Raw genomic sequence first — 12,467 nt, forward strand, 5'->3', positions numbered from 1 at the left:
GTTGCGGTGCGCGGGCTTCTCATTGCGGTGGCTTCTCTTGTTGCGGAGCACGGGCTCTAGGCACTCAGGCTCAGTAGTTGTGGCGCACGGGCTTAGTTGCTCCACAGCATGTGGAATCTTCCCGGACCAGGGCTAGAACCCGTGTCTCCTGCATCGGCAGATGGATTCTTAACCACTGCACGACCTGGGAAGCCCGAAACTAATAAATTTTAACAGCGATAAGTACAGAGGTGTTTTATCCCCCGCCCCCCCCCCAAGATTCCCTCTATAAGTACAAGATAACTCTGCAACAAGTTGAGTGAAAAATACTTAGGGATTTTAACTGACCATAGCTCATTATGAGTGAGATATGGCTGTAAATGTAACTGAACAGACGTACCCTCTAAAGCAACCGTGGCCATAAATCTCCTGGATTTACACTGGCAGACCCCACAGAAAACATCAGTTCCTCTTCTGGATGTATCATGCAGAGAAACCAAAAATCCTCCTGAGACAGTGACCAGGGTAGTTAAGGGTTGGAAACCACCAGAAAATACACTGGAAGAAACTTACGAAGCTTAGCCCCAAACAAAAGAGTCTGGGGTGGGATGTGGGGAAGCACAGCTCTCTCTTAAGGAAAACATTTTGCCGACCACTTAGTGGGGTTTGTAGAGGAAGGAAGAGTGTACAGAACTCAACTGAATATAAAGAAGAACTTCCTTCAACGTTGGAAGGGACTGACTTTGTGTAGTAGTGAGCTCTCGTTCCTGACAAAGGCCAAGCCTGGTCATCGGGAATGTCCATGGGGGATTCAAGAATTGGAAAGGAAGTTGAATTAAGTCGACTGTAACTTCTCATCCAGGTCTAACACACTGTGATTCAAGGGCTGGTCTTCAAAGCAACACAGAGCATGGCCTGGTGGCTCCCTGCCCAGGAAGAAGGACATTCTGTTGCTCTGTGATATGTTAGGAGGGAGAATTTCCTGCATATGGTTCACTTAGTCAGCTGTTACTCTGCCGTTCTGTTTTGGAATATCAGTGTCAAGCTTCCCGTTTTGGAAAGGGAGCAGTAGGGAATGAGAAGGGGGGAGAGGTTCTTGTATTAATCTTTCACTCGGTTCCAGGCATTCCTAATCTATTATGTCAATATGAGTTTATAACTAAATTTAAACGTTCAGGTTTCCCTTCCAGGGATGGGGAGGGGCAGTGAAACAGCTGCTAGGACTAGGGTGAGGCTAATAGTTGGAAGAAGCCAAACCACAGTCTATCTGCTTTTAAACTTAACAACAACAACAAAAAAGTGAGCAGAGCGAGAGGGAGTTGCTCCACCCCCAACACCACTGTTGCACAGACGTTTGGATCACCTCCTCAGCCAGTGAGGAGGTGAACACGGGAACAGGTGCGCCTCCCTCTTACCCCACTTCTAAGCAGGGATTATTTTGCTGCGTTCAGGGTGCCCGGTACCAATTAATCAAGGCTAGACAAAGGATATACCAGGAGGGGATGGGGTCGGGGGAGAGAAGCCAGGAGCCATGTAGCATGTACATTAAAGATGACATCATTGAAAGAGATTTGGCCCTCCTCTTCCCGGAGCTGGAAGCTCGCATGTCTGTGCAGGAGCCAAAGTGGGGTTGCTTGGGCAGGGGGTGGGGGTGGGGTGGGGGGGCGGTGGGACCTCGCTGGCCCCATTAGAGGTGAGCTAGCCAAGATCCTGATGAGAGCTGACTCTGCCCACCTTCCTGCCCTGAACCCTGACTACAGAAGTTTGCGCAGCCACGAGGGGCGCGCCGGTTTGGGGGGGGGGAGTATGGCTCTGGCGGGGGGCGGGGCGGGGGTAAGTGGTGGCGGTGGCGGTGGAGAGCCGCCTGCGCATGTCAAGGCTGACGGAGCACACACGGTCGGGGCGCCTGGAGAAGGGCGGCTGGTCACGCGCCACCCAGGGTCCGGGCCCCTGCACGATCTGCAGGCGAGCTCGGGGACGGGGCCCACCCACCCCACCTCTGGATCGCAGGCCACACAGAAGCTTCCGCCTCCTTCCTGGCCCCCCTCCGGACCTCCCCGGGGAGGCTCGGCGGGTGTGGACTGGACTGAGGTGGAACGAGTTCTGTAGCTCAGACGGCAGCCCCGGTGGTTTCGGGTGTGAGGGCAGAGGCCCAGCTGGAGAAGGCGATCAGGGCGGACGAAGCCGGCGCTCCCGGGTCTGGGTGGATCCTGGTCGGAGCGTAACTCTTAGTAGGGAGGTGAGAGGTGGATCAACAGGGACCCCTCCGGCAGCGCAGCCGCCTAGAGCCTGCCTGCCGCTCACTTCGGAGCTGAGCTTTCCCCGAGGCGCAAACAGGGGAAGCAGCTGAGCGACTGGAATTGGAAGTTCCGGGTGGGCGGGGAAGGCTCTGTCCGTGGTGCTGATCCGGATCCCAGCAACGGGCTCCGGGGAGGGCGCGCCGCGCTGCCGATCCACTCCCTCGAATTGGGGCAGTCCGCCAGGGTGGCTTGGAGCTGAAACCCCCGCCCGGCTCAAGAAGCCCGCAGAGCCTCCCCAGTAAACGACACTTGGCCCTTATTTCAGTGAGAAAGTCGCCCCCTTGGAGCAGTTCGTCCCAGAGGGTTTCCTCGAAAGTACTGAGAGGGAGCAGTTGTTGACCCAGGGAATCTCTCTGTTTAGCCCCGGAAGCCACCCGCTGAAAAAGATGCCTGGCTTCAACAGATTGTTTCCCCTGGCTTCCCTCCTGCTCATTTTGTGGGGTAAGTACCAGCACCCTGCCATGCGAGATGCAGATGACAGTAATAATGCTAACAGTAATAACACTTACTGATGTCGTTGGTGAAAACGAGGAGCCCTGGCTGACTTCGCCCTGTGCATGTCTGCCAGACACGGGATCCAGAGGGGTTCCATGAGAGCTGGGATTCTGAGATTGGAAAAAGGCCTCCCCACTCCCGTGCTGCCTTATTCCTGAACCTCCCTTGGTGGTTTTTCCACCCTTCCTCCCCTTTCCTGTTAATTCCAAAGTATTTTTTCCCTTTCCCGTAGCCGAAAGAGCATGCAGTCACATTCATTATTAAAAAATCTCGGTTACCGTTACATTTCATTTCTCAATGAGGTCTTTGAATTAATTTTTATATATTAAAAAAATCTGGATGCGTGCATTTTGAGAGTGAAACTAGTTGTTGATCCATCTGTTTAATTTCAATAAGTAAAACAGGCTTCAGCCATTTGCAGCAATATATTAGATAAATAGGCACCTGGGAATTTGCATCTTCTTTTTCAAGAACATGTGGAATTAAGGTGGTTTGGTGTTTGGGGGGCTTTTTTTGCCTTTAATGATAAATAGTTCTTGTTTGTCTGCTGTGAAGGAGTGAGGTGACCTTCTCCCTCCAAATAAGGGAATCCTATACTTGCAACAGTAAGGCTGAGCAGAGTGGTGTCAGAGATGGGCTTGGAGCGGGGTGTCTGCATGTGTGTAGTGGGAGTTAATGAGTCTACATGATAATGTCTGAATGTGTGATTGAGAGAATGCTTTACTGTGTTGATGTATGCCTCAGGGTCTGAATGTGTATGCTAGTGTATGTCAGAGCATGTTAGTATGGGCAGCTGTATGGATTGATGAGGATGTAGTAGTGTGTGTGTGTGTGTGTGTGTGTGTGTGTGTGGTTGTTGTGTAGTTATGGGCATTTCAGTCTTGGCAACTTAGATCCTCAGGTCAAATATAGGTGCTCTCCAGCTGATAATTGCTTTACATGATCTTAGCTACATTCCTCCATGTTAAAAATCAATAACCAGTATAATTAGATGTGAGCATGCCCACCTGCCTTACTGAAACTAGGTATAGGATTATGCTCTGTGGTTGGCAGGGAACTCATTCTGCTGGTGCAGTGGCAGATATGCTGATGGGAACAGCCTCTTTACCTCAGTATCACTTTATTAAGCCTCCAGGACTCACTCTGGCTGCCAGCATTATCTGGATTTTGCATGTGACCAGAAGCAGAGCCAAGCTTCCCGTTGAACAAAATGCCTGATGAGACAGGCTGGGAAGGACAAAGAGGGAGAGTAATGCCAGTCCCAAGGGCAGACTCACCGCCACCCATCCCCAGTAGGGTAGACCAGACCTGAAGATGAAGCAGACATAATAGGTCGCCAATGATCTCACCTGCCTTGAAGACTTAAGGCTGTGATTTCCTCAGGGGGAGGCTAAGACGAGGGGGCTTAGGAGAGGTTAGTTGGGCTGTATAAGAAAGAGCATGAGTAAAGCAGTGAGAGATGAAGTTGTAGAGAAGGTTGGGGTGAGATTCTACAGAACCTTTCTTCCCAAACCCTAATTTAAGTTTTTAGCATATTTGCCTGAATTCTAGTGGACGGGGAGAGCACGCTATAGGCCAAGGACCTTTTGACTAGGACTTACAAAGCCTGGATTGGAGTCTTAGCTCTGCCACTAGCTTGCTATGTAATAACCTTAGAGTATTTTGTTCCTCATATACGTATATTTGGAAATACATAAGTTTGGAAATTGGGGCAGATGATATCTAACGTCCCTTTTAGCTGCACAATTGAATGGTAGGGTAATGTAATGTCTGCATGTAATTCCAGCATTGGAAAGCACTTAACTTAGATGTGTTCACCCTTCCCAATATGAATGGAATTTTTTCCATTCTTTTATTTTCTGTGTGAATTGAACAAAATTCCCTTATTTCCTTCAATAAAGTATATAATAATAATAATAATAATAATAATAGAATCTACACTCGCCTTGTGCTTTACAGTTTACAAAGCAATTTTCAATCTTTTTGGTCCCCATAGCAATCCTATGGTGGTAGTCAGGGAAAGCAGTATTATTTCCAACTTAGAGATGGGAAAATGAGTGCAGGGGAGGGGAAAGGACTTGCTAGAGAACACTTACCTCTTGATTTCAGTCTTCCAGGGCTTGTTCTAGCTCCTCTTATGGACATACGTGCTGCTATACAGGATTGCCAGGTGGGCGTCTGTCCTCTCATCCCTCTTTGGAGCCACCCTTCCACTCCTCTCCCATGCCATTGCCTTTCCTAGGGCCTTACTCATTTTTACCTCCTAGTGTCTTCTCTGTTTTTCCTCTCCCAGGTGTCGGTTGTGCTGGGGAATGTTTTCCTCTCTTCCCCCAGTAACCCATTTTACATCCCATTCTTTCAAGGCTCTGCTAAGTGACTGGCTAATCTGATAGACCAAGTCATTTCAGGGTGTTAATATCTACAAATAACATCATTTATTACCCCCTTTTGGAAAGTATTTACATTCTAATCAAAGCCTTTATTTTCTTAGCATTGTAGAGCAAAGTTAAGAGGAGCAATATAGCAATAACCAAAGAAGAAAAAGATTTGGGGTTATTAGAGGAGTTGGTTACATACACATTACTATCCACCTGATAATAGATTGATGCTATCCCTTAGTCCAATATAATCATAATTAATATTTTCTTCCTTCTCTGGTTTCCTCATTTTTACTATAGACATTGAAGAGGAGACCATGGGTCAAATGATTTGGCCAAGATTATTCCAGGAGTTTATTATTTACAGTCAGCAATGTGGGTTGAATGTCTACCATATGTGCAATCTTTTCTTGGATATCTAGAGGATTTCTTGGAAAGAGAGGCAATAGTGTACTGGAGACTTACAGGGTGGAGAAATATACTTTACCTCTTGGTGGAAGGAGCAGCGAGTCATATTGCAAAGGGAAGGCAAACAAGGAAGAGAGGATTCTGTGGCCATTTTGCAATGTTCTATCCAGGACCTCATGAATTAAATTGACCTCATGAGCTGAGCTCTTTCTTAGGACTTCAGGCTGGACTTTGGCAAGGAGAAGGCGATCAGTGGGGTTTGCTGTCTGATGATACCTTGGATTACTCAGGGGCAACTCAGAACAAAGAGAGGCTGCCGTGCCCTACTCACCATCCTGACTGCATGTATTCTGCCTTCCCTCCTTTAACTCTAAATGAACTAACCGTGTTTATATTTAAGACCAACTCATCTACTTGTTCACTAGAGGCTGTCACCTCTCACCTATTCAAGGATGTGAGTCCAGCAAATGATACACTTTCAAGCCCCAGCAGCTCTACTGTTCCCTTCATCCAAGCAAAGTCATTGAACCACCTCTCAGTCTGATCACTGTACCAGCCTCTTAACTGTTCTCTTTGCTTCCACCCTTATCCTTCCTCACCTCTTCAGTTTATTCCCAGCATAGCAGTCAGATCAGGCAATTTTGTATAAATCGTGTCATTCTTCCACTCAGCAGCCTCCAATGCTCCCATGTCACTCAAAGCAAAAGCCAAAGATCTAACTGTGGGCTGGAAGAGCAGCCATGATGCGGCTCTGGCTAATTTCTCCTGCCTCATCTCCTTCTACTCTCACTTTGTGCCCTGTACTTTATTGTGCTTTTTGCTTTTGCCAACACACTCCCACCCTAGGGCTCTCGAGTTGCTATCTCCTCTGCACACCTTCACACAGATATTCATACAGCTTGCTCCCTCCTTTCTTTCCTTCAACACCTGCTCGACGTCACCTTCTCAGTGAGTCTCTGATGATTCTATGCATGCTCTAACTCCTCTATTCTCTTTTTTCTTATAATTGCACTTATTGCACTTTAATGTTGCTTACTTTCTCTCTCCTTCACTGGAATGTGGGCTCCATGAGAGCAGGGATGGTTTCTGTTTTGTCCCCTGCTGTGTTCTCAGTGCCTAGAGCAGTGCCTGGCGCACAATAAGCACTCGACATATGTTGAATGAGTGAACAAATAAAGGAAGGAAAATGACATTAACGAATGTACAAAGCACATTCGTAGAAATCATCCCATAGAATTTGCATGACAAATCTATTAGATAGATATTATTTTCAGCATTTTGTTGATGAATAAACTGAGTCTCAGAGAGGTTAAACAGTCTACCAAACTGGGAATTCTCTGGCGGTCCAGTAGTTAGGACTCTGCACTTTCACTGTAGGGACCTGGGTTCTATCTCCGTTTGGGGAACTAAGATCCTGCAAGCTGCGCAGTGCGGCCAGAAAAAGTCTATCAAACCCAAGCCTTCAGCTGCCCAATACCGTCTTTCTTCTGCCTCTATAAGCGTAACTGTACATTCCTTGGTACATTTTCCCATTCTTCTCTGAAGTCATCATCATTGAACTAACTCATCTTTACCACGTCTCATTAAATATGAATGTGCCCCGAGGCTCCCTGCTACATGGGGTTCTCAATGCACACTTTACACCTCTATCCATTCCCAAACTTTTGCACAGACCATGCTTTATTTTTTTTAAACCAGGCCTATACTCAAGCTTTCAAACTCTTCATATTCTGAAAATGTTTCTGATCAGTTCTCTCTAGATATGGACCCTCCCCCGATTAAAGTGATGACCCATATGCAGAAGCAGGAGAGCCTCTTGCAGGCTGCCTGATAAAACCACCCCCCGCTTGTTGAGAGTTTAAAGCCAATAAAATTTATTTTACCTTTGATATGTTAAATTTTATCATAGTGCCTCTAGTTTTTAAACTCTATGTCTAAAAATTAAATTTGTTGCTTTCTGAGTCAAATATTTCCTTTTTTGACTCGTAGTTAATCGGTCAGTCTCATTTTAAGTTCTAAATAAAGCTTTTCTCTGCTTTTAGAAAGAACTGTCTGCCAGTAGAGGAACAGACTGATCATTCACTGTGGACTAGTTTTTAAATTACAGTGTGTATTATTTCATTTTTTTAGGTGTTCTGTTTTCATTATTAATGAGAAGGTAGCCTGAGAAGGGGTTAGAAGTTCTGATACAAGAATTGTTGGTGATTCATCTCACTTTTGAATCTTCTGTATAACAGGCAGACTCTCTTACCAAATAGTTTTTTGCATTTGTTAACAGCTTCAGCACCAGAAAGAAAAAAATTTTTTTAAATTGAGTTAGCTTTACTTTCGTGTGACTTTTGGAGTCGGACAGAATCTATTTTCTCTTCCACAGGCCAACCTTCAAATATTTGAAGACAGGTGTGTCGGTGTTCAAGCTAAGCACTCCCGGTCCCCGCTTTGTTCTTACCAGACTTTGCCCGCAGACCCTTCTCCATCTTGCTTTCCTCTGCACATGCACTCGTTGAAAACTTCCTTTCGTACAATGTGACACCCTGAACTGATCATAGTGGTCCAGATTTGCTCTGAACCGCACAAGGGAACTGCTCCTGCTTTGTCCTGCAGTGTACATCTGATAACACAGCCCACGTTTGCACTTGCTTTCTTGGCAGCCACGTCCCACTTTTGATTCATTCTGAACTTTAAGTCTGATGTACTTACCCTCTTTAATGGGCCATGAGCTTTTAGAGGGCAGGAACTATAAATCCAGGCCTGCGGGTGGCCTCCAAGGTGCCCCCCCCAATCTGACTCCCCCTTTTTTTTTGTTTTTTACTTTTTAAAATTTTGTTTTTATTTTATTTTACTTTTTTATTTTTTCAATTATTTTCTCTTTTTCCCCTTCGTCATTTTTAACTGTGTGTCTCTCTCTCCTCCTCGGGTGAAGCATCATTGCCCCAGCCCCAGGGTCAGCTCACCGTTTTCCTCCTTGCTGCTCCGTCCTCCACCATGCATCAGAATTACCTACATTTGCCATAAAACACAGATATGATTACATCTCTCTAAGGCTTGAAAACATGTGACCCCTCCTATTGTGAAGGGCATACAGAGGTCTTCACAACATGGGCCCGATCTAGCTTTCTGGCCTTAAGTCTCACCATCCTTCTCTTCCTCTCTTCGCAGCCCAGCCAGGAGTAACTGCCTCTCCTCTCGTATGCCACTCACCATGGTCTGGTTTTATGACAGGAGTATGTGTTCCCTGCTAGACTATAAATGTCTTTAGGGTGTGAAGCGTGTTTTATTCATCTTTGTATCTCAGCGTCAGGCCCGACATAGAGTAGATTTCTGTGGGTGTTGGTGGAATGAAGGGGTGCATGGGTGGTTGATGGATGGATGCATGGGTGCCCTGTTTCCCACCTTGACTCTAAGTCCTTGAGGGCAGAGCTGAGGTACAAGCTGTACCGCATCCCTGCTGCTTCCGGGGAGGCTTGCAGTCAATGCTGGCTCATCCCTGCCAGTTGTGAGAGGGTGTACCTGGGGAGACACGTACACGTGCATGCTGTTTTCCAGTTTGTCTCATAATTCTGCCTTCTCTGTCTCTCCTCCCTCCCTCCTTGTTCTCCACTGCCTCTCCCCCAACACCTCCTGTCCCTTCCCTGGCGTCCGGGCTCTCCCCAGCTGGCGTCTGCTACCCTGTGTGTGTGGAAGTGCCCTCGGAGACGGAAGCGGTTCGGGGCAATCCCATGAAGCTGCGCTGTATCTCCTGCATGAAGAGGGAGGACGTTGAGGCCACCACGGTGGTGGAATGGTTCTACAGGCCTGAGGGCGGTAAAGATTTCCTTGTATGTCTGACTGCTGACTCTGCCCTTTGTTTCGCTGGCCTCTGCCATTGTGTGTCTGGCTCCCTACAGCCTGGGGAATGATGATCTGACACACACTGGCTCTTTCTCTCCAAAGCACTGACAGCTCCTCTGCTGATAACTGACAGCCTTAGTTTAGCCCAGCCTCTGGGAAAGGGAGGGCTCCAGGCCAGCTCTGGGCACTCCCGGTTACAGGCAGGGTAAGGAGGAGAAAGGCATAAATAGTATTTAGAGCCTACTGTGTGCCAGTCACCCCACTAGGCACTGTGCAGGTGTTTTCATCGAATCTCTGCACCATCCTGCTGGATGGATTAAATTCATAGAAACATTGAGATAACGCCAAGGGTCATTAAATGAGATAGCATAGGTTACCTCATTTAAGTCTCACAATCTCAGTGAAACAAGAATGTCAGGCGTGACCAAGACTGATGTGCAACTGGTACACACACATCAGTGGGTAAAATATTTAAATAGTCCTACAGTGGTTACTTGTGCCAAATCTCCCAAGTGGCTTCATCACCATCCTTCCCACTAGGAACCTCCAGACCTCCCACGATGTAGGAACTAAGGGATCAGCCATGGCCAATGTCAGTTCTGACTGGTTGGTGCCAGTGCCAAAATGGTTGTTATATACTTTGAACACCAACTTGGGGATGACCATTATTCACATTGTCACTGTCTTTGGAGCCAGGCTGCCTGGGATTGATTCTTGACTCCACAACTCATTTTAACTCTGTGTCCTTGGACAAACTGCTTAACCTCTCTCTCTGTGCCTCAGTTTCCTCATCTCTAAAATGGGGATATAAGCCATACCTACCTCACAGAGCTGTTACCAGGACTCATGTGCTATAATTTTTAATGCGTTGAGAATAGTTCTGGAATACAAGAAGTATTGTATAAGTGTTTGCTAGAGAACACACACACACACACACACACACACACACACACACACACACAAATGGGGAAACTAAGGATCAAAGAAATTAAGTTAGTAAGACAGCTTAGATTTGAACCAGGTCGTCTGACAGCAGATACAAAGCCCTTTTTACTACACTGCCTCATCTTCCTGGGGGCAAGTTTTTCCCTTCAAATACCTAATGGAGACACAACATTAGGATGAAATTGAGTTCTGCTTGCTCTTCTGTCTAGCTCTCCTAAAGCTGGACTCATTTCTCAATCTAGGCTGGATGTGCCACTCTGATGTGGCTTTGCTGCACTCAGGTGCCAGGCCTGGGACAGTAGGCTTCCTAGTGCCTGGCTCAGGGCTGACCGCAACCAAGGCTAGTGCGTAGGTTACAGGAGCCTGGACGTCTTGACCAGATGCAAAGGTCCCCACGAGCCTCAGGTCTGTTCATATGCCAGCCACCTGCTCTGCTTCCAGGCCTGCCCAAAGTGAGGAGAAGGTGGCTCAGATGGAGGAAAAGAAACTCAAAAAATTGTGCTGGAAATACAGAACAACACTAATAGAAATTTTTGTGACAATGAACATGTTCCATATTCGTGCTGTCCAATTCAGTAGCCACCAGCCACAGGTGGCACTGAACACTTGAACTGTGGCTAGTGCAACTGAGAAACTGAATTTTCCATTTGATTTCATTCCTAGTAAGTTAAATTTTAATGTAAGTAGCCGCACGTGGCAAGCAGAAACTAGATGGACTGCACAGCTGTAGAAGGAAACAACAAACAAGGTATGTCAGAAGGTGGAAGTGTTTGAGAAGAGAAATGTAGAGACCACATTTCAGATCTAATTTCGCCCAGAGTGGAAGAGCTGATGTGTGCACATTGGCTGGCAGCTCTCTGCTCATGTGGGCCACTTAAGCAGCCTGGGTCCCCTTCATGCGGCCTGGCCCTGCCTGCTCACATCCCCTCCAAGGGGACCAGCTCCGAGAGACACTTTTGGAGGCCCGAGCTCTCAGACGTCTTCATGACGAATGAAGCTGCCTCTCTGCCTTAGTCTCTCCCCGGCTGCCCCCATGACACACCTTTCTCTCTTGTTCTCTCTGCCTCCTTCCAATCCTTCCCTTCTCTCAGTTTCCCTCTCCTGATCTCCTGTACACTTCACTCACCTTCCTCTGTCCTCTTTCTTTCCAGCGCTTTTCCCTGCCCACCTCTTCCTGCCGTGTCCATGTGCCCTGACACCTGGGTGTCTTTGCCCGTCTTTCCCTGTCTTTGCTCTCTTCCCTGCCCTCCTCTGAGACGCCCATCCCACTCCCACATTTGGGAGCTCCTGGTAACACTGTCCCCGTCCCCACGTCCGAGCACCATTCTGGTCCTTTTCTCTGCCCTGTCCCCACCTCTACCCTGTCTTCTCTCCTACACCCTCTGCTTCTCTACCTGCAGATCTATGAGTATCGGAACGGCCACCAGGAGGTGGAGAGCCCCTTCCAGGGACGCCTGCAGTGGAACGGGAGCAAAGACTTGCAGGACGTGTCCATCACTGTGCTCAATGTCACCCTGAACGACTCTGGCCTCTACACCTGCAACGTGTCCCGGGAGTTTGAGTTTGAGGCACATCGCCCCTTCGTGAAGACCACCCGGCTGATCCCCCTCCGTGTCACCGAGGAGGGTAAGGCTAGGGCACAGGCTCCCTTGGGTGCCCTGCTCTCGGGGGAGGGAGGACAGCGGGTTTCCACATAAATGAGCCCCTTGCAGAATGCAAAACCCCATGTATCTGGAGTGGTGATATCTAAAAATGTCACCACTGGTTTGTCTTCCTGGGGCGGCCAGCTTTCTGCAAGCCGCCCGAGAGCTTGCCTCTCTGTGTCTTTCCTCAAAGCAGAAAGGCTTGGAGATGATAGTGCAGTAATCTTGACCCGGTCCCTGGACTCTCACCCTTAGAGAAAGAGGACAGCCTCCCTGAAGCCTAAAACTGCCAAGACAGTTACACCTACTCTGGCCTGCGCTGAATCTCGGACTCAATGGGCTCAGAGAAATCTCCTGAGGTTCTCTAGAGGTCAGCTACCCTCTTGTCTGTGACTCATACAAACCTCTAAACTAGCAGTGCTCAAACTTCAGCCAGCCTCAGATTCCCCTGCAGGACTTCTTTTTTTTTTTTTTTTTTTTTTTTTTTT

The 12,467-nt window shown here is 47.8% G+C and overlaps 1 protein-coding gene across 3 annotated transcripts in view; it reads left to right on the forward strand.

The window, feature by feature from the left end:
- The first annotated feature begins 1,849 nt into the window (after positions 1-1,849).
- The window catches only part of SCN3B (sodium voltage-gated channel beta subunit 3), an 18,016-nt gene continuing 7,398 nt past the window's right edge, over positions 1,850-12,467 (forward strand). The window contains exons 1-4 of one of the 3 annotated variants that reach the window (XM_007462804.1): positions 1,850-1,944; positions 2,641-2,720; positions 9,215-9,378; positions 11,737-11,962. In XM_007462804.1, the coding sequence (XP_007462866.1) occupies positions 1,850-1,944; positions 2,641-2,720; positions 9,215-9,378; positions 11,737-11,962 (565 nt within the window). Of the gene's footprint in view, positions 2,226-2,544; positions 2,721-9,214; positions 9,379-11,736; positions 11,963-12,467 lie in introns of all 3 variants that reach the window. The other 2 variants (XM_007462806.1, XM_007462805.1) reach the window with 2 other exon arrangements.

This window comes from Lipotes vexillifer, unplaced genomic scaffold, assembly GCF_000442215.2.
Source record: "Lipotes vexillifer unplaced genomic scaffold, Lipotes_vexillifer_v1.1 scaffold1447, whole genome shotgun sequence".
NCBI lineage: Eukaryota > Metazoa > Chordata > Mammalia > Artiodactyla > Lipotidae > Lipotes > Lipotes vexillifer.